This window comes from Empidonax traillii, unplaced genomic scaffold, assembly GCF_003031625.1.
Source record: "Empidonax traillii isolate 1590-97213 ecotype Southwest subspecies unplaced genomic scaffold, ASM303162v1 scaffold419:size1009643, whole genome shotgun sequence".
In the NCBI taxonomy this organism is placed as follows: Eukaryota; Metazoa; Chordata; class Aves; order Passeriformes; family Tyrannidae; genus Empidonax; species Empidonax traillii.
This window is the reverse complement of record NW_020955612.1, coordinates 10,230-32,908: the sequence shown is the minus strand read 5'-3', so window position 1 is coordinate 32,908 and position 22,679 is coordinate 10,230. Positions and strand designations below refer to the sequence as shown.

Genomic DNA, 22,679 nt, shown 5'->3' with positions numbered 1-22,679 from the left:
CATGCCTAACAGTTGACAGGAGATGGATATTTTGCATATGGCAGCACGGAGAAGAAGCAGACAGTGCTGTAGGGAAAATTACTTAATCAAGACAAGTCATAAATCTCTACAGCTGAGATGCAGGGAGCTGTAAAGTACATTTTTTCATCCCTACTTTCTAACAGGTATTCTTGGTAGGCAAAGCTGGGTGGTGAAAGGTGAAGGGCAGAGCTCTAGTCAGCATAGTTTTGTTAAAAGTTACAGGATTTCCATTTCAAATTCCTGCACATTTCCTAAGTAAATCTTTACTGAATATGTAAAACTCAGTGCATTGCAGATTCTCCCACTGACCAGGTCACAAATAATCTCTCTTTTCCTGAAACAGACTGTCTCCCTCTCCCCTCCTCTAAAAGCAACCCTTTCCAGGTATTAATCCTAAAACTTAGCGCACAAGGATCGTAATTATGTGGTGAGCACGGAGTAAATCTATTTATTCTTTCATCACAAACACTCATTCCAGCTGGAATATAAAGAAAGTAAGGCTCAGCTTTGATAGTTTCAGTTGTAAACAACTTTGTCTCAAAACCAGCAGTTACTGAAATCACCCTCGAAATCTTCGCAGCTCCTGCCTGTTCTCTCCTGCCAAGTTTTCACCTGAAGGAAGAGAACTGGCTGGATGTTTTCTTGGAGCAACCCTCCCCAGGAGGAGGGCTCAGCAGAGGCTTGCAGGAGCTGTTCTAGGAGGCACACAGCAGGCAGCAATGAAACCAGACACCGCTGAACTGATCTGCTGTTGCTCAGTCCATTTCCAAGCCTCTGGACTGTCAGAACTCCAGGGAGGCAGGATTTCTGCCCAGCCAGCTGCTCACCTGGTAGCAGTGCAGTTTGGGCCTGGTATTAAGACCAATCAGTGCTTCATCCTCCATGCTAGTGACTCAAGGTGAGGACAAAACTAAAATTTGCAAGGAGCATCTTCACCCCTGACCTGCTTTCAGCAATCTCAGGAGCCTCACTTTCAGGCTGAGAAAGAACAGGGTTAACTTGTTTCAACAAGCGAAACAGTCTTCATTTTCTTCTTGGATGACTTCATCTCCAAAATACAAGAAGAAAAATTTATTTGCATCAACACTAGCCTCTCTAAAAATCAGACCATCTCAAAAACTCTCTCCTTGACAATGTTCTTTCCTAATGGTTTAAAATTATAAAAAACCCAACAACAACCAAGACCAAACACTAAAGCCTTTCCTCACTTTCAATCCCTCCTGGTATTTTCCCACATGCAGGCAAAAAAAAAAATCTCTTATTAATGCCACAGAGATGCCAGAATCCAAACTTTTGCACTGTATTCTCCTTAACAACTCTCATTTACTGGGAGCAGGTGGTGAGAAGGAAGCAGAGTAAGAGAGAAGAGGATTATTTTGGGAAAGGAAGTGATAACTGTTACTAGCCTGTCTAACAGTATGAATGGTGGAAATCTGAATCATGCTTTTACTGTATGAATGGTTAATTCCAATATGTTATTACAAACAATGATCCTTTTAAAGGATGCAATCTCCCTAACAGGAAAAAATACACCTGTTGGAAAAAGAACAGGATCTGAAGCAGAAAGGGAGGCAAACAGAGATGGACCAGCTCGAGTTCTTCTTCTTGTGACATTTCTGTGCTGGTCTCCAGGGCCTGGATCCCAATTCATAAGAGAATTGGCCTATTGAAAATAACACTTGAAAGAAGAAGGATGGAGACTGTCAAGCTGGAGTTAGGGAGAAATTACAGCTACATTTTTAGCTTGGAAGCTCCTCTCAGTAAGTGCTGCCAAGACGAAATCCTTGCAAGTAAATGACATATTTAGAGTGTGCCTGTTCACTCACAGAGGTATTACTACAATGATAGGGGATTAGGCACCAAGGAAATTTCATGGAATGTATTAAACAGATGGCTTGCTGACACAACTCAGTGCACCTTCCAGACAGGAATTAAGAATTCCAGCATTAGCAACAACCTCTCCAGTTCCTGCAAGCAGAGGGAAAGCTCCTAAGCCAGCAGTGGGTGCTGAGTGCCTCTGGAGTTAGTTTTGAAATGATCTTATTAGTTTTCAGTGTTTAAACAAGTCCCTCTCTGTCCCGTGTTTTATCTCCGTGCCCGCCCCTCCGGCTCTCATCCCAGGGTGACCACAGCGGTTCCCGCCTGCACAGAAGGGATGGCTCAGCTGCTCTTCTGGCAGCTGCTGAACCATCACAAATTACAGCTTGCTGTACTGAAGTATGTGGAAATTGGTGCCTATCTTAGTCCAGGGGACTGCAAACTGTGGTGGTTCAGCAGCTGCCACCCCGACAGCTGAGCCAGCCCTGCAGCCAGGGAGAAAGAGGAGAGAAGCGGGAAGGGCCACGGCAGCCCTGGGGGGAGGCACCCCTGACTTAACGCTGACCTTTGGGGGGTTACACATCTTTTCCTTCTACTTCTCAGCTGCAACGTGGGCAGTTCCTCTCCCACACACTTCCTAGGGACGGGGCTACAAGGATGTGTGCATAATGCTTGAAAGAATGCCACAGAAATTTGCAGAATGGCTTCTGCTGCTGATTACGCAGAGCCCTTGAAGAACATGCGCTGTTCCAGTTGCTCCACTAACAAAAAGATTCTCATACAAGTTTATTGCTACAGATGAAAAAGAGCCCCACTGCCTGATTCCCTCCTTTCTATTTATTTTTAATAAACGTATCTATTAATCACAAGAGAGATATGGCAACCTTACACAGGGGAAAAAAACAAATGCCATTGCTATGCCTTCACCTCTGCACTAGAGCCATTCCTAAGGAGCTCTTCTGCAAGGAGTAATTTCAGATATCATCCTAAGATGCAACACCTGCAGTTGCCATGTTATCCACATGCTTCCCTAGGACAAGCTCAATATTCTTATCAGCCCTGCATAGCAATTTCTCTACTAGATACTGTAGCTGCCTCTGCTGTGCCTTTCAGCTTTGGGTGTCCATTCCAAAGCTATTTTAGTGCAGTTGTTATCTGTACTGCTTGTGATATGTTCTGGCTGCCACCATCTGTTTCTTTCCCCGCAAAAAGATGTTCAGTGGTTCCCTTCACTAATGTGTCCTCTGGCTCAGTATCTTGACACACAAAGCTATTCCCACTGCTTGCTATCAACCCACTTTTCTCCATTAGCAGGAACTCTGCAATCGTGACAAGAGACGTTTTTAACCAAGATGTGAACACAAGGGGAGCACCCGGGGCGCTGCAATCAGGGATTATAAATAACCTCCCCTCCCACTCGCCCCTCATCCATCCTCACATGTGGGCACTGCTTTGGCTACACACATACCCTGTGACATCTTCAATTCGCTCCAGTTGCGGCTCTCACATGGAGAAGGCCACGTACCCCCGTACTTTTGACATGTTCTTGCCAGGCACGCATCAAATAACACGCTGCAAGATGCCACCTGCATTTAAAACTGTGGCAAAATACCCAGTGAGGCAGATGCCACACAGCAGAGTCACCCATCCTCTCTGGCCAGCCAAGACAAAGAATGTTGCAAGGTTCCACTTAAAAACACAACACCGGGATTTCCAGCTATTGACGTGCTTGGTGAAGCCCAGACATTCTTCTACGCGTTTTTTTGTACGAGGTACAGAAGAAGAAGGCATTGAAACCTTAGATTTTAAAGGTCTTTCTGCAGCCTGTGGAGCTGCAAATAAAATTCATTGCCTAGAGCAGGCTGGTTGCAATACAATTCTTCATTCACCTCAGTAGCCACACTCCTGGAGTAAGCACTGTGCCTACAACACTGTGTAAGCATCTTTAATACTGATTTTAGTTCCAAACAAGAATGAATATTTGTTCATATGGCATTTAGAGGTGCAGAAATGTCACAAACAAATCCAGTCAGGCTTCTATTTATGTCACTAATCCCCAAGTATTTTGCAGTTTTGCCTCCTAAAATCCCCAGCTTGCCCTGCTTCTCTTCAGACCACCCATCCAGGAATCGAAGAAATCAAAAGAAAAAAAAAAAAAAAAAGAACCCCATGTGCCTTTCTCAAATAAGCAGGAGTTACACAGTGCTATTGGCAAGTGCAAATAAATAAGTACTACGGCTGCAATGTGTTAATTAACCATCTACAAGAGTGAGATCTTACTTACTCCTGTGCAATATATTCACAGAATAAAATCCTTGAGGAAAAAACCCAGCTGAGGCTGTGAAATGCAAAATACCTTACCTGCTCTTCACCTTTGATAGCAGTTATCAAAGCTGATTTATGTTTAGAGATGCATGTTTTTTCCTCACGGCTCAGAGTCTCCCAGGAGTGACATTTTTCACAGCTGAACTAAGGAAAAACCGCTCCTAGTTCTCACCAGCCAACACCAAGGTTGGGAAGAGAAAGAAGAGCTCACTTGTGTGTGGTTGCTGCCTCTTCCTTTTTTTCTGGAAAGAGCTGGAATGATGCTCTTTATGCAACCACAGGTGTGGTGGAATAAAGTGGGGGGAACTGGGCCAAACCTGGACCTGGGAAACCACTGCAGCAAAGCCTTTTTCTGTAATTTTTAATACCTGCCCTTTCCTTTGCTTTCCCTAAATTTCAACATGGATAATTATAGCCAGCAGCAGGCAGATGGTTGGTTCTTTTAGGGACTGCACCCTGAACAGGCATGAGGTAGGTTAGAGAAAAACCTGTTATTCGGTGCTTGTTGTGAAAATATGTAGCAAAGGAAATTCCAGAGGTGAGGTAAAACATAACCACCTAACAGTTCTAAGCCAGTAGGAACCACTTACAGCCATCTGCAAAAGCTGCACTGCATCCAGCAGCTCTCCCTTGCAAGCCCTAGGGCTGCCCGGCAAGTTTAAAAACACAGCTACAAAGTCTCCTGAGTGCAAGGAGGGCCACGCTTCTCTGGCATCCCATAAAACAGTCTCACTGGTAGTTGGACACATCCTGGTGTTTGGAGGTCATTTTGCCAGAGGTATTTACAAACAAAGCCTGGGTTGCAGGACCTCCCCCTCCTGCCGTGGTACCCACCTCCCCAGGCTGCTCTGCCCGGCCAGGCGTGCCCTCCCATACAACTTGCAGCTACCAATTAATTCCGCGTCTGGTTTTTCTCCTTACCTAGTTGGGCGGCCCCCTCTGCCGGGTACTCGGGGAACTGGCCCTCGGAGGGGACGCTGACTGTCCGGCGCAGGCAGCGCCCGCGGGAAGGATCCTGCGGCTCCGGCATCCCTTCCGTGGGCACCTGCGGGGAAAGGATGCCAACAGCTGTCAGTGTGCCACGGGGACACGCTCTTAATGCGCCATCTTCATAAGGAACTTCATTTTCTGCTCGTCTGGTAGCAAGTCTCAGGTACAGTTTGGCATTTCTGGCCTCACCACAGAATTCTTCCCCCTCTGGGGGAAGAACTTTGTTCTACCAAGATCCCCATGGTTATGACCATGGTTTTGCAAGGTCAGATAATACATTGGCCCAGTATTGGTGATTTACTGGATTTGCAATTGTTTTAACCTGGACAACTGTGCCACTGAGTTACTGCTGTGACCACCCAGGTAATTGTGCTCCTCTCATCTGTATTTGTCACCACAACGCTGTTTGTAGATAAACTGTTTATCCTTAAAGCTCAATAGTCTGGTGTTTATTACCATATCTGGAACCTGTAGGCTGGTAGGGCCACCCTAAACTCATATATTCAACAGCTGGAAGAAACCTCGGGGAGGAGGGAGATGCAGAATCCAGGGGCTGGAGGGAGGCCCAAAACATCTCAGCACATTTTTGATGAGGACTTTGGCTTCACCAGCACAACTGCAACACACGCACTACAGCCATTTCTTTTCCAGATACGTCACAGACAGCTTGCAGCTAAAGGAATAGAAACCCCCATCCCTTTTCCTGTGCTGCTTACCCTTTCATATCTTCCACCATCTCTGAAAAAAACCAGTATTAATAGCAAACAAAAAGATATCAGTCATTTGCATTGAAGGCTGCAAAAGATGCACGAGATACTGCACTATTTTAGGAACAGGCTGCACTACAATGGCTCTCACAAACTAGTACTGGCATTTCCTGACTTCTAAGCACTTAGCATTCTCTTAAGGTCACTTCTTAATGCTATTTGTTACTACGCTGGTCTATTTGTCATTTTCCAAAACAAGTTTCCCAAAGCCCCTGTGCTTATTCTGCTCAGACTATTGTCTTTGCTGGTAGATTTTTACAGCAGCTCCTTTGCTGCACGATCTCTGTGCAAAAGCACATTAGGAATTTAAACAGAGACTAATTTTGTTAGTTTATGCCACGTTCCTTCAATCAAGTTCACATATTAGATTTTCAGTTCTCTTCTGGAGGCTCCATTTAGTCTTATTCCCTTCTAAACTCTCCTCTGGTCCACTGCCTTTCCCAGCTTCCTTCAGAGCATTTTGGAGTGGGATGCTGCGAGCTCTGTTTCCACATCAGTTATCAGCAGTACCTGCTGGATGCTTTTCAGGTGTGCTGTGATCCTCCTCTCTGAGTGAACTTGCTGCACCCTCCCCTCACTGCTTGCTCCAGGCCAACACAGCTCCTGTGGGATGGATTCCTCCGCTATTGGATTTTTTTTTTCCCACCAAGAAATGAACAATCCCTTTTTTTTATTTTTTTCCAAGCACACCTCTTCAGTACCTGTGTGTGCTTTTAGACATGGATGGACAGGAACATTCCTTTAATCCACTGATACCAAAAAAAACCACTACTAACCACCCCGATGCCAGCAATGATATCCATGGGGACACTGTGGATGTGCTGACTTACTGCCACAGGGGAGCAGGAGGACAGGGATTGAGCCTCTAAAGTCTGACTTCAAAATGCTTTGTTATTTTAGGCTCCTCCAAGATCACAGTCTCAGTCTGTGCTGACAAAAAACTAACTCCAAGATTACAGGACCAGAATTTATCACTTAGTGTGAGATCACCCTGCTTTGTGAACACGCAAAAGTGAGCTTGATCAGCAGCTCTGCATCTTTGGGGGCTGCACATGTTTGAAACAGGTGTCTACACTGCAGGTTTGCCTGCAAACAGGTTCATGGATTGGGAGGCACCAAAACACGAGGAAGTGCACAAATGAACAGCACACAAAGACCAAGCCAGCCATCTGCAACCTTCCCAACACTCCTCTAGCCCCTGACGGTGCAGCAAGTTCAGCAAAGGATGGAAGGGAAGGACACAGTCTTGCAGAGTCAGGACTCAAATCGTGATTCAGGCTTTTAAGCAGAGGTTTTTTTTTTCAACCCCATCCAGCTTTGCTATCCTGTTCTTTGCTCACCAGCCTGGGAATTGCCTGACCCTGAGCTGACATGCTCAAGATGCTGGTTCAGGGCTGGACTCTGAGCAGTGTAACTCTGAGACAAAAAGGTACAAAAGGACAGTCCAAATGCTGATCATTTTGCTAACCTTACCAATTTTCATCACAGGTTATGTTTCCTCTCACAAATTCTACAGTTTGTCAATGATGGGTTCAGCTCTTGAACAGCATCATCCCAGCTCACCTGACACTGAACATGCATTTTTAAGTATAAAAAGCCTGTAGTGGAGATTTCTAGTAGTTTGATGACAAGCAGATTTCAGAACAAACAGGAGTAAGAGCTTTACGAGCATTTAATGCCTCTTAAAGGCAAACTGAGATAGTCTCTCTAAAAAAAAGTAGGGAAACGAGTTTCTTCATTGCAGATAACATTTTCCAAGATTTGAAAGAGTGGTTCGAGACAAAAACTTGAGAACTTGTGGGCTTTTCTGAACCAATAGTCAGGAAGTTCGGAATCACACCAGCAAACCAGTTAAACCATTTATTTTAATTTTTACCTTCCTCCAGAAAGCCCACAGCTGGCTAAAATTCTGACATAGAAATCCGCTCTAAAAAGATGGACAGCAGACACTTCTCTGGGCTTTTGGAAAACAAACAGCTAAATTTGTTTGGGAATCGAAGCAAACCTTTTCTCACGGCTGGGTTCAGCTCTGACAAACTCCTGTTTACAGGTAAAATGTTATTTGCTGTGAGGTCCCAATGTGACAAGTCCTTTGAGAATGGCAGTGGGCATTTCTGAAGAGCATCCCCTGGGGCCCCACACATCAGTGTTGGCTCTTGCTGTTTTCCCTTGGGATCACTGCTGGCCTACCACTACTGGTGTCAGCCACAGGACATGGAAGAGTAGGAAAATCCATGCCAGTTGTCCTGCTGCTGGCCCCTGTCACCAGCAGATCATGAAAACATCTACACGCCTTCCTGACAGGGGGAAATCTTCCTTGTGTTAAAAATACCTGACTTGTACACGCATCAGCCTCAGACCTGCTCTCCTTGTCTTGGAAGATGATGTTAAATATTATCACACCAGGATATGTTGTAGTAATTGCAGATCTCCTGTCACTCACGGCTCCTTATTTGTCCCATGTTCCTACTGGGATTCATTTTCTTTGTACTTTTGGGCATTGATCTCTTCCTTTCATTAGTAATTTTCATTCTTCAGTCTCACCTACACTCATTTTATAAAGCTGACGAGGTGTCAAGTAATTAATATTTTCCTACGCTGCACAAGGTGATACAGCCAGACTATTTTGGTCTAAGTAATTACAGATATTTTTGGATCAAGCTGTACTTCAAAATGTCTCCCATTTCCAGCCCACTCTTGTTCTTGAACAGCACAAAGTCTCTCTTGCACATACTCGGTTCAAACTGCCTTGACAAAAAATCCACAGCGGTGGGATGCTGTGAGAAAAGAGCTTTCTTTACTACACTGTTTGTTTCTGTAATGTTCTTTACTGTTTCCTCTTTAAAATCTGTGCAAGTTATAAAGCTGTATTTTAGCAGCATTAACTGAAAGAAACCAAACTTAGCATTATACCTGAAACAGCTAAGACCTCTTTCATTCACCTGTTTGCATTTTGTATCTGTCTTCCTACTTTCTGACTTGGACACACACGTATTTGCAGGGTGATTTTATAAAGTGCTACAAACCTCAAACACTTCTGTTCCCTTCCAGTTCCATGCCGGCCAAGCTTCTTGGATTTTTATTCCACGAAGCAACAAAGCAGACGCACAGAGAACTCAGTGAGATGCTTCAGACTTTCACCTCTGTGCCAGCCTTGCAGTGATGTGAGGGCTCCCTCTGGGCTGCAAGGGCACTCTGCTGGTCACATCAACTCCTTCTTCCCAGCTGACTGATGGGCAGTGTTCTGTCCCTCACACTGTTTCCAAGATCCTCTTCAGCAGTCCAGAGAACTTCTGACCTGCTCAGTCTATCAGCAATTACCATGATCAGAGCAGGAACCTCTCCAGCTCCTCTTGCCTATCACTTTGTTTTAACAAAACACCTCCTCCAGCATCACCTTTACAATAACTTTTCTCTAAAAACAATCTTCAGTTTTCTCATTTAAATAACTTCCCTCTTCCTCATTCAGCTGCTCTGTTCCTTAGACTCCCTGTGTACCTGTGGACCCACCCAGGGGCTTTTCATGACTCCCCTCCTACACACTTTTCCATCATTATGCTCTTAACAAGCATCTCCCCCCACTGCTGCCTTAGGCCTTCGTGCACCCTCACTTCTAGATCCCATTTCGTGGAGCCTCTTTCAACTCTGAACGACTTGCCAAGAAAAAATTTAATTGTGTTGCCTCCCCTTCCCTCCCTCATGAAAGCTGCAAAGGGCTATTTCCACTGCAGAAAAACGAGAAGAAGGTGTAAATCCAGAGTATCAGGTCTGTGTCTCTCTCTCAACTAGCACCTGTATACACCGTGTGTTTCTGCACACTGCCCTGTGTACAGACTCACAAGCCAGACTAAGCCAACCCTTTATTTTCCTGCAGAGCACACCTGACTCTGCAAGGAGCTCCCTTTTTCCTTTCACTTCACAGCAGTCACAAATTACTCGAAAATCAGAATGGCAAATCTGACTCCAGCTACAGGCTCCTGAAACAAATCCCATTATCAGCATGTGGAGTCACACCTGCACCAAAGGCATGGCTGCTTGGCCCATCTGCATGCAGCATTTCCCAAAAACAAGCTATTTCTCTCACTGTCACAGTGCAGGAAGCCTCCCTTGAGAGCACACTGCAGAGATTTTCACTGCAGCTTGACTTCTTGGGGTTACTGCTACACCTAAACCTCAGGCTCTCTGTAGCCTGATATTGAATTTCCTCAGCTTCTGACAAAAAGCAGAGTGGTATTTAAACATAATATATAATGCCTTAACACACCAGGGCTGTATCAGACTTCCCACACTCATTCCTCAGGAACTAAGCAAAAGACTCATCTTACTCGCAGCAAAATGCTTTCAACTGTCTGTGGCAGGAGAAATTAAGAACCCCTAAGAGCATGATTACCACCTCCAGTTAATTATTTGTGATACTGAGCCAGTGTTTTTCTCAATTACATTTCTTCAAGGAGATGCACCCTTTCGGCCCAGCTGTGCCGGTACAGCACAATTTTAGGAATGATTCTCACATCCCCTTAAGTTTCCTCAGTATATACTTTAATTCCTTAGGTGACAGCCCTGTCAGACCAGAAAAAGAATTACACGGTAAGCAAATATCATTAAATGGGCCTTCCATTTTCCCTGCGTTTGATCACCTCTCCCACGCATTAGCACTGATGCTGTTCCCTTCCAATAAATCAAGTCCTCCTCTAAACCATTTCCTCCTACTCTCCCTGTGAAAGGCAGTATTTCATTGTAAAATAAATTGTAAATAAACCTGAGCACAGCTGAGCAATACTTAGTGCTACACCCGAAACAGGTCTCAAGCTCCTACAGAATCAAGAAAAAAAAAACCCACAAAAATCCAGCTTGTCTCCAAATGCAAGAAAGTTTGGTATTAGACTAAAATTTATGGCTCTGTAAAAAGCCTTCACTTTTCCCTACCTTTGTGCCTGCACTGACGTAAGGGGGCAGGTTTACATAGCTGTGGTGGCTTTCACCACCACTAAAAAGCAGCAATAACATAGGAAGACGTAATGGCAGACCTAAAGACAGGCTGTAAAGCTCCAGGAGGGCCTTTGCACCTTAGCACAGTTTGCTGACACCTCCTCCCTGCAACCCGCACCTGGGCCAGCTGGATCGCAACTGTGCCCCACACCATCCACACACAGCACAGCATAGCTCCCCTTTTCATGGAATCACAGGATGTTAAGAAGCCGGAGGAGAGCTTAAAGGTGTCCCGTGGGCAGGGACACCTCCCACCACACCAGCTTTATCCAACCTGGCTTGGAACACTTTGCCGGGGTTGGGGCATCCACAAACCTCCCCGGGCAAATCTGTGCCAGGGCCTCACCACCCACACAGCGAAAAACTTCTTCCTCAATTCCCTTTTTCTCCCTTGCACACACTTCAACAGTTTCATGGGCGAAATAAAGGGGAGATGGGAAAAGCTGCCCTTGAAAAAAAAGCCAACGTGAGCTCCTCTCACCTCCTTCTCCCTGTTGAGCAGCACCAGCTGGCTGTCGGTCAGGATGCAGTATTTCCTCTCCCATGTTGTCATGTCAGTGTAGGGGGACTGGCCACAGGACAGCCTGTGTGTAGGTGGTCCTTTCACATCTGCAAACACAAAAACCGACAACGCCGGAGTCGTTAGCACGTGTCATTAATCAGCTTCTCTGCTCCCGCTGTTCTGCAGCGAGATGGGAACCAAAACTGCCCTCTGCACTTGTTTCAGCATTTCAAAGAGACAAAATGGGAATCCTGGGAGGCACCCATGTGGAACACTACCTAAGATGCGCTATGAATACTTACTTATCTACAGCATGACTTACAAAAATGGCAACCCCCGAGATGAATATAAATGTCTTTGTCAAAGGCTGAAAAATAACGAAGACAAAAGACCAGGAGCGCCTATGAAAACTTAATCTTCTCCCCATTCCCTTCTCAGAACTGTCATTCAAAGGGGTACGGCCTTGCATGTACTCTAAATCTTAATACAGTGGATTATTTGAGTCTAAGGATAGGGAGATATAGGAAGGAAGATGGGGATCAAGGAAGGCAGGCTTGAACAATGGAAGGAAAAATGCAAGGGGATGGGTATTTAATTGAGAAGGGCTTGCCAGCATCTTTTGGTGGAGAATTCAGTCAATTAAACCGTGCATTTTTATTTAGCCACAGTTACTACAGCAACAAAAACTAAAACAAACAAACAACCCAAACCAACCAAACACACACAAAACCAAAAACCCCAGAGAAGCTGTGGCTGTCCCATCCCTGGAAGTGTCCAAGGCCAGGTTGGAACACCGTGGTCTAGTAGAAGGTGTCCCTGTCCACGGCAGGGGCGTTGGAATGAGGGGAGATTTAAGGGTCCTTCCAACCAAAGCCTTTCTATAATTCTATGATTCATCTCTTTCTAAAGCTCTGAGTTTAAGTTCTGGTTGCTGTGTAAGATTAAGTTTCATTTTTATCTTGCCCTCTAGTTCTACACAATTTTGCCTGCACTGATCTAAAAACCAGCCATTCTCTCTGTGGATTCCTGAAGTCCCTGGAATACCTCTAAGGGGTCTAAACCACCCTAAAAATCCAGGGGCTTCCTGCACAGGAGTCCAGGACCTCCTTTAACTATTTCAGGAGCAAACTGAGTGTTCAAACCCCCCAACTTTTTGCAACGTGACCTTCCTTTTAGCTCAAACGCCAACGTGCACAGAAGCTAAACGTGCTGGTTCTTGTATCCTCTCCCCAGCGTCACCACTAGAGGCCAGCGAATCCTCAAACACCCGGCACCTTCCAGGGAGAGCCGGCCCAAATGCCAGCACTTAAACCCCGGAGCAAGGAACCCCTCCAAACTCACGTCACTCCTTGCAGCCCCCTGCGTGTGCCAAATCCCACCTCGTCATCAGTAAGAGATGCGACATCCTTTGTGCCCTCCTCCACATTGAATGGAATATGTCAGCTTCCAGAGCCAGGGAATATTCCAACTTGGAATGTGGGTTTCAGTGCCCTGTTCAAGCTGTTGTTGCATTAGGATTTTTGTGATCATTCAGGAAAATGCTTGAAACGGGCAACTTGATACCTTTAAGCGAGAGAGAGAAGAGGGCTGCATGGATCCTACTGCTCTGAGTAATAAAACCCTGCACCTTTGCTCCTTTTATTTCAGGTGCAATAATTCAAGGAAGAAGCTGAGATGTAGAATCAGGCCCCACACTGTTACCTGTCCAACACAGCCTGCTTTGCAGTTGTGATGAGCAACGCTGTGTCTCTCCAAACTGCCCAAAACTCTGTTTAGGTGTAAACATGACTAAGGGAAACCACCACAACCTCTGTGAAGCAAAAGTGCATTTGTGCAAATTCCTGGAGCAACACAGACTCTCCCTCCCACAAGTTATGTACTTGTCCATCTTACAGACACGAGCCCTCCGGGGAGATTTTTGGCACAACTGCCTCTCACATTTACCAGGGTGTCGAACCAAAAACCAAACCAGACGCAAAATAAAAACCACTGCTTAGACCTTGGTTTCCCAAAGAGCCCTGCCTGAGCACAACAAATGGACGAGCAAGGGGCTGGTAGAGGCAAGATCAGGGTGAAGGACGAAGCTATGGGCTCCTGGCACGAGTGTGCAAGAGAAATGGGAACGCGAGAGCTCTGGGGATCTCGTCTCCTGGGTACTGAAAGCACATGATAAATCACCACGGGGAAAAAAAGCTGAAGGCTTTGCGTGCCCTGTCCTGCTCGTGTGGGTGGGCTGGCAGTGAGAGTGCCTCCAGCTGCTACGCTGAGCAATAACCAAGTAAACTCTATTTTGAGCTGCTGGTAGACTTTTTTTATGGCAAAAAAAAAAACCCCAACCAACCCTCCTGGACCATCAGCTCCAACGCAGAGTCTACAGTCACGACGCGCCCAGCCCCAAAAGATTTTCGTGTTCTAATTTCTACTAACTAGAGGCCTTGGCAGGATACCATCCAACTGATCCATGGGCTGCACAAAGGAATTAAAGAACAGAACGACTTCTTCCACTGCAATAACAACTCCAGGACTGAACTGAGTCATCAGGCACCGCGGGCCAGCCACGGCTCTGTTGCCAAGTGGGTTGGCTACGTCAGAACAGCTTTCCACAGGCTGCTGGCAGACTGACATGCCATCCCAGTGTCTGGAGCTGTCAATCACCACTAGAGAACTCCACAGCATTAACATTTTGTGTCGGTATCGGTATCCTTTTGAACACATGTCGGGACACAGCCCCATCACTCTCTGCAACCCTGACCAAGTGCTCCCTTCAGCAAAGAGCAGCCACAAGCTGGTTTTCTGATGTATCAGGTCCTGTAACTTCAGCCCTCTGCCCAAGGCTGGTGCTGCAAGCAGACATTGCAAACCACGTGGATGCCGAATGCGTGTTCCAAGAAAACTCACTGCAACAAAGACGGCAGTGGAGCTTTGGTGCGTCGGTCCCACCTCTTTAAATTATTTCTCAGCTCACCCTCCTGCGTGGCTTGGTATCTTTGGAGCCCCTTGCAACAGCTGTGACTTCAAAATTTATTCTGAAGCATGTTACCAGTTTAGACAGCAGACTCTCTGGGACTTTGCACGGTATCACATTCACACTTGGTCGCCTCACAAACCCCCTTCTGCTTTCTGGGACTCTTCATCTTCAGTTTGCACTTTACATTCTTGGCTCCAGCTTTTCACGTGAACGTAAAATAAAACCCACCGACCTCTTCCACTCGGGCCCCACAAAACCAATTCACCACCACCGTTTGAATCGCGATGGAAGCGAGCGGCAAAAAGCTCCAGGTGTAACTGGGAGCACTCCAGCTTTTGGGAAAGAGTCAGGGCTCTCCTTCCTCACTGTGGGGCTACTCTCTATCAGCCCACACAGCAAGGCTTGAGCCCCTGGAGATGAGTGATCACTCACTGATGAGTGCAGCTGCGGACAGGAGCTGGAGGAGAAATCAGGGAGGTGCATCTGAAAGCTCTGAGTTTGCAGATGTTACCGGGATGGGCTCAGGCAGCCACGCACCTCAACGGGCAAGTTCTGGTGGCAGAAGTTTTCTGGCGGGTCTGATGCGATCCCCTCCGTTCTGCAGCATTACAATGAGGCATTCAAGTAAGCAGATCAGCCAGTCTACACACAGGATTAAAGGTCAGGCCTTATGTGCCTTCAAATGCTAATATCAGTTAAGTAACAGCTTGGGGGAAAAAAAAAATCCCCTTCTTGGTACCTCCCCACAGAACTGAGAGGAACTTCGGTCGCTGCCACATCCGACACCGCCGAAGACTGGAAACCACGTTGTTTTTCCTCAGGGCCCTGAAATGCCATTAGCCACGTTAAAAATATCCACAAAGCTCCCTTTCTTTCATCCAGATGACAATTTTATACCTCATTATTTTTTAAGTACAGAACTCTTTTTTTAAAAAACGGGTGTGCGTGGGGTGGGGGGGGGAGAATGGAGGGACGGTGATGCCGTAATCACACAACAACTGAAGTGCTGAGAGGAGCAGGGCGAGGGAACACGGAAAGCAGGAGCCAATGCCAAGCCAATCCCCACAGACAGGGTCAGACACTTCATGAAAACTGACGGCTCTTTAGGAGTGTTTAGGGAGCTGCACAGTGCTATCAGATGGGAACATTTCTGAAGTTCCCACTGCAAGCATGCAACAATTATTTTTCCTTAAAATTCCAAGTGCAGAATCAGAAAATGATTTCCAAAAGATGACGGCTGTTCCACCGTCATTCAGTCCACAACAGCTCTTCTACAACCAGAAGAGCTGCATATTCCCTCCTCAGAGTTAGTGAAAAGGACAGAACTACCAGAAATCAGGCCAATAAAACTACATTAAAGGTAAATTCACGCTTTCAGCCTCTTTGCCAAAAAGCACTCTACTTGCCATCAATAAAAACACTGAAATAACCCTCCATCCCAGTGATGACAAGAGTACCCCTGGCACGTCTCAGAGCTTCTTTTTTTCTGAACCACACTCTTCCTATGGCGAAATCAAGGGCTCACTGAAGTACCTGCCAAATTTTCCTCGACTTTATTAAGGTCCATATTCTGTTCCCAGTATTTCCAACAAGGAGCTGCCAAGCAGCTGAGTAACTAACGGAGTGGCCAAGTTTGTATGCTGGGAGGAATTTTCTTCCCCCCTAAGAGAGATTAGTAGGAGCCCTAACACCTTCTGACAACAGGTCTACTTACCCAGTGTCAATGTTTCCATGGTGGTTTATGTACTCACCATAGAGACAGGACTCAGAGGGAAGTGTTTTAGGTAAGTGCTGTCATCTGAGAGCTTGTCAGAACCCCAACCTACCCAGGTGTGCGTGACCACGCACCAGTCCAGTTCGAATAGTCATCCCTTTGAACCTTTATCAAGCAAGTTGAGCAGAAGCTGCAACAAGCCCTACTGTTGACACAAACCTTCAAAGATAAATAGCAATTATGAGTCCTTTCACTACACTTCCACCATCCCTAAAAGCTCGTGAAGGGATTCAAGGGAAAGATATGGCAGAAAGGGAAATAAACCACGTCCTGACACGTTTCCTTCCCTCAAACCCGCGTCTGGTACCGAGGCAGGATTTCCGCGAAAGGAGTCACTAATGAGAGTGAAAATAAACAGCAAGAGCAGCTCTGTGACACACAGCTGTGTGTGCATGTGCAGCTACTTCAGACAGCTGCTGATGTTCAGATGAAGATCTGCAGGGTCTGGATGCAGAAGAGAAGAGAATTCAAGGGCTGCTGCCCTGAGAACAGACAAGGCCCAGCTGAAAGAGGGACAATCTCAACACTGACACAGAGCAGACGACAACAGAGGTCACCCACGGAGGGTCTGTCAGGGAAAGCACAATCAAGACAACTTCCACTTTCTCTCATGCCAATATATACAGCTTTTGTTTACATTTCTTATTTCTGAGCCCAAGTCCCCAGCCATTTGCAATGGTCTCTGATCCGAGCAGGATCAGGGCAGTGCAGGCAGACACTACAGAAGACAATTCTTCGAAGAGAAACCTATTGTGGTGCTCAAAATCACCTGGAACAGGAAAGGACATTCCTCCTCCACGTTTGTCCAGACCAACACCACAATGCCCCTACACAGAACACACAGAGCTCATGACTAATGGCATCACACAAGACAATTCAGCACATACCGTGTGTGGCAACACAGAGACTCCCATGCTACAGAGAAAACACGATCCTCTCAAGGTTGATTAATTCTTTTCTGAATCACAATGCACTCAGAGATACAATGACCGCACATTAGAAGCACAACCATCCATCTTGCCATTTTGTTTCAAACCACAAAGCGGGCAGTGACTGCAGGCTTCCCAGGAAGCTTCTCATAGCCACTGTGGGGACATGGCAGCACTCACTTGCCCCTCTAAATCCCCCTGTGGCACAGCTCCATGTCAGTGAAGAGTCACCTACATTTTCGTGGTCAGCAGCAGATCTCTGTGGCGAAGCAGGTGGTACCTTGAGTGTAGAAAGCACGAGCAGATCCTTTGGGATGAGAGGCACGCTATTTATGTAGGATGTTATTACAGAGGTAAGTATCTAGTGTGAATTCTTCCCGCTACATTTAATACCCACGCTCAGCAAAGTTCAGTACACACGCAGCGACCAGCCCTGGGTCCAGCTGAATCCGCTCGCTCTCCTCCAGCAGCTGCGTGCAACGATAACCAAATTCTTCTGTGGACATCTAATATCGTGGGTGGGAGGTAAGGAAAGCTTGGTCAAACCATCGGGTTTCAGAGATTCCCCAGAGCTCTCACGCCAGCTGGTTACAGCCAACACGCTACCTGGAAAACCCATCCTGCGCAGAATAACGCCATAAAAGGTTTAAGTAGGTGAAAATGGCATTTTGGAAGCTGGCAGAAGCCATGACCAGTGCCATGACTTTCTCAGATTCCAACGTATTTGGCACGGCAACACACGTTCCTCACAAGATCTTTAATTTTTCTAGCGCAGGCCAATCGTGCCAATCTAAGCTATTAACTTTCCACTGCTCTTTTATGGAGTGGCAGTGATCAGCCACAGCCTCAAGACCGGTTTTCCACTCTTCCACTGAACAATCTCATGAGCCACAGACAGATTAAGACAATAAAGTTTAGCCAGGTGCATTTTCGTGCCCTGTACCCTCAGAGAAATACCACTGTGGCAATTTCTATGCTTGCTGTGTGGGCTTCCATCTGCCAGCTCTGGGAGAAGGAACTTCTTAAAATTTGGAGCAGGAGAGTCTGAAGGTATCTGCTGTTCACCGCTTACGGGTAAGGTTTTGAGGATTCTCCCCTCCTCTGAATGAGGACTGTGCATCTCATCTCTTCTGCCAGCAGCTCAGGGCACAGCTTTTCCCCACCAGCTGCTGGAAAGCTTTGCCAAGATCTGCGATAGGATTGGAGAAGAGAGCCTCACTGCTGTGAATTTCTCACGTGCAGCAGCCTCACCTCAGCGCCAAGACAGAAAAATGAACCTTTAAACCTCAGTGAGCACCAACATTTTGCCCACTATCAGAGCTACCAGCCAGATTCTTAAGTTTCCCACAGATTTTCTGCGTTAAGGAAATATGTCAGGAGCAATTTTTACGTGGGAAGGAATAAGCCATCAGATGAGTGAATACCTAATAGCAGCCAAGGGCTGTCTCCTCTGCAACCAGCAGGAGACAAAATACAGAGTGTTACTGTTCAACAAACCCGGCATTTCCCAGCAGGATGAGCTCTTGCTGCCTCTCCTCTCCTTGCTGACATCATTCCCACCCCTTCAATTCCTTCCCTAGGAGAGATGTGACTTGTTTGTACAGGAGCCGCCGGCAGCGAGCGAGGTACAGCCGGCTCGCTCCCCCAGCTGAGCTCCCAGACAGCTCTGCCAACTTCCCTTGGTCCCCAGTCAATGCATCTGCCCCGTTCTTGCAGCGTCACCGCTGAGCCTATTTACAGCTCAGGAGTTTTCACACCAAGGCTGAGACTTGGGCAGAGATCAGCCCAGACTTCCCCGTAACACACGCCATCCCAAACCCAAACCTCCCCCAAGGCCCGCGCCAACACGTTTGCCACCCTCAGCCCCTGACACTCGCTGAAAGGGCTCGGTGTTCCACGGCACCCAAATGCTCTGCAGAAGCTCGAGAGAGCACAAATTCATTTAGGCCACAGCCATGTGAGCAGCTTCACCGGGATCCTATTTTCGAAAGGAAAAACCGTGGAGCCGTTCCAGAAGAGAAACCGCAAGTCTTAAAATCTTACGACCAGTTTAGCGAGCAGATGCTGAGTGTGCCAACGGTCTCGAGCTTTCCTGCAAAGTCCTAAAGAAATGAGAGCTGAGGAGATAACAGGTGAAGCAAAAATTAGGCATAAAGCTCCCAACTGGCCTGGTAGTTCTGACTGGAAAGCAGAGAGCTGCACCCGCTCGCTGTCGCCGTGCAGCTTCTCCGAGCAAAAGGTGTGGGAGCTCTTAATAGCAGTTTAAAGCTACCAATTAGCTTGAACACTGCTGAGCTCCTCTAAGCTTCTTAAGTGCTGCAGAGCCGACTGCTAAACTTCCAAAGGGTAACTGATCCTCACTTCCCTCAGCTCTCCATCCCCCTCTCCATGGCCTGTGCCCTGCCAGGTTCACAGAGACAGCGTGAGGGATGTGCCTATCAGGAGACATCAGCGCCTTCTCAAAAGGAGGGGTGCCAGCAGCTCCCAGTCGTGCAATCACCTGTGGCTCGACAAGTGGGACAAGCAATCACAACCCAATCAAGGTGGGGACCTTACAGAGCAGGCAGGTGAGCTCTGTGCTCAGCCCAGCCCCCCCTGAGCTCCTGCAAACAAGCGGCTCATTGTGCAGCCTCGCAAACCTCGTGACATCACCGCAGCAGAAGCTGCCATCCCTGCAAGAAAACAATTTGGTTCCCAGGATACCTAAGATTTCAAATAACCTGCAGTTGCTCGAAGCCATTGCTGTGACCCTTCCTACAATGCTAAGCAGGTTTGCCCTCCTTCTTATTCAGGTCTCGTTCCCTGCCCAGGACCACTCATCTTTGCTCCTGAATATTAAGTACATTTTCCTCTCACATTTAAATTCCCACTTGGCCTACAAAACACTTTGGAATCTCAAAACAGAAATGGTTATTACAAACCTGTAGAGAGGATTATAAAAGATTACATGCCCCTATTACATAGCTGCCAAGTTCTGAGAAGACTCTCAAGTGACACTTCTCCCCAAAGCAAGGAGAGGCTTTCGTGAGAGGTTTAGAAAGCGGAAAGTGGAGAACAGCAGAAAAGTTAATTATTCGTGGGAGCAAAAAAAAAAAAAGAAATCTGCAGTTTTTCATCTTAATTTATGCATGGTCCTTTTCTTACCCAGCTCTATACCCTTCCCCTGTTCTCTTCTCTGCTGTGCTTGCTCTCACCAACCCCTAATCTCCATCTCACAGCCTCTTCAACACCAGGCATCCAGACCAGGCTGCTCCCTCTTCATTCTTTATTTTTTTGCAACGGTGAAGGAAGAAGGAAAAAGGGAAAGCACCCTGAACTTAAAAAGGACCTTGGCCCAAGGCAACTGTGCAAAAAAAAACCAAAATAACAAAACAATTTAAAAGCAAATGCTGCTGAGTTCCTGCTCACGTTTTGGGTGCACAAAAAAAAATGTAGCGGTGCACTTGGGGTCAAAGCTAAAGATGTGCATGGCACAAGCAGGGCACAGAGCTTGGCAAAAGCACCAGCACCAAAGGTTCACAGACAGCTGTGCCCCCACCCTTGCCAAGAAGGCATCAGCCAGCTGGCATTTATTTGTTTCAGAAGAGCAAGACTCTCTTGCTTTGTCCTGCCGAGGAGGGAGGTACGGGAAAGGCAAAGGTAGAGAAGCATTTCTGTGGAGGCAACGAGCCACAAAAACAGACCAGGTGATGAGATAACTCTCCTTCTGTGTGGTGCAGCTGATGATGAGAAGGAATAAGGGGAAAATAAAGACTAATAAGCCCCACAAAGCTCTCATGTGGTGTTCTAAATGCTCCCTCACCACTGCACGGCCTGTCACTGCTGTACAATTTTAGCTATTTTCAGCCCGAACCTTTCTGAACACCCGGGTATAGACATGGGCAATTGGGAGCTTCTTTTGAGTTTGGGGTTTTTTGCCTCAAGAGACTTTTGGGAAAAGAGAATGTAGCAGTTGTGGGCACTGCCGATGTCTCACAGAGGGTAGCTGATTTCCCTTGTCAAAAGGAGTTCACAGGACAGTAAAATCTACTACAACGATGTGCATTTGTTTGCATATTAAGGCATAGAGGCTAAAGTTAGTGTTCTTATTTTAACCACTTAAAACAAATGACTTAGTAAGGGACCACCTCAAGGGATTAAAACAAAATGTAAAAGAAGCCCTGCAGTTAACATCCCCATGATGTTTATTTAGATAGACCCACTCTGCTTCCTTCTGGCATCTTCAGAATGTTTTCAGGAGAACCTGGAACCAGCTATTACACACCAGTTCGTTGATTTGACCTACTTAAAGACAAAACCTCATACAAAAGCAGCAGAATGCTCCTCATTCCATTTTCCTTTCTCACATCTGAAAAGTCTTCCTGCATCTCAGTAATTCAACACTAATATAAAAAAAGGATGGGACTTTTTTCATCCTTTAAAGATGGTTCAGACAGAAAACTTTAGAGGAAGGAGACTGGACCTTACATAAATGCAGTGGGGATCCCGAGCCATATTTAGATTTATTCAAAGAGATGTCTTATGGCAAATAATCTGCATCCCACATTTAATGCCGCACAGCAGCGACCTGTAATACCTCTTATCAGCTCTACCCTTTAACCTTCAGTTAAGGGTTATGTGAGGTTATTTTCCCTGTGTAATTTAACCCAGCTATTGCATCTGGTTTAGGGAGGGAAAGCTGGCTTGGGGAGAAAAATCCCCTTTGGTTAAGCATAAGGAGGTTACCACCAACGTGGTCAAAGTAGGACACTGAGCTGCGGGCTGGGATCGCGGCTCAGGAGCCTCCTGACTCGAAGCACTTAGCTCTCTCTCTCTCCTCATTGCCACACAACATCAATATCAGCAAATCAAGCACAATTTCATTCCAGAATTTCAGAGCAGGGGGTGATTTCTTTCCTCTTGACTACTCTGCATGATACTTGTTGCCCAGAGAAGCTGTGTGAAAGTGTTCAAGGAGGGAGCCCTGAGCAACCTGGTCTAGTAGAAGGTGTCCAGGTGGAAGTGGATTATCTTCACGGTCCCTTCCAACCTCTATGTTGTGGGAAACCAACTGTGAAAGGAAGAGGCGACACGGGAAGAAATAACAGTGCCAAGGCAGAGAACTGCAAGTGCTGGGCTCACCCTGTGCCAGGGGAAAGATGTCCTCGCAGGCCAGCTTGGTCTGGACATCTTTGCCGTGCTGAGATCAAGGCTCCTGAGGTACCACCAAAACAGGTGGAGCAGGTTCCCTGTGCTTCTGGCAAACCCAAAGCAGCGTGATTAACGTGTCCTTTGAGGATGGGCTAGCTAATTAAAAGGATCTCCAGCTAGGGTGCAGTATTTCAGGTATTCTTCAGCTGGGTTTTCCCTCTTCCTAGTGTTTCCTTCTCTCTGCAGAAAGGTTAGGCTGTGAAGAATAAAGGCAACCCCACATGCTCACTCTAAACACTCTGCATCCTTGAGCCCTCCCCTACTCAGTTTTTTTTCTCCTTGCTCCTTGCTACATTCCCCAAAACCTGTAAAGCTTGTGAGGACCAAACCTCTCGTTACTCACTACGCTCCTTTTTAGCCGATTTGTATTTTTTAAGCCAGATTTTTATATTGTAAATTTGCATTT

General features: G+C 46.6%; 1 protein-coding gene across 1 annotated transcript in view; it reads right to left on the bottom strand.

Annotated features, from left to right (window-relative positions):
* Positions 1-11,514, bottom strand: part of RASAL2 (RAS protein activator like 2) — a 77,232-nt gene extending 65,718 nt beyond the window's left edge. Inside the window, exons 1-2 of the mRNA XM_027894177.1 lie at positions 11,392-11,514; positions 5,086-5,209 (exon numbers count right to left, since the gene is read on the bottom strand). Coding sequence (XP_027749978.1) covers positions 5,086-5,209; positions 11,392-11,463 — 196 coding nt within the window. The 5' untranslated portion in view covers positions 11,464-11,514. The remainder of the gene's footprint in view (positions 1-5,085; positions 5,210-11,391) is intronic.
* Positions 11,515-22,679: the final 11,165 nt, after the last annotated feature.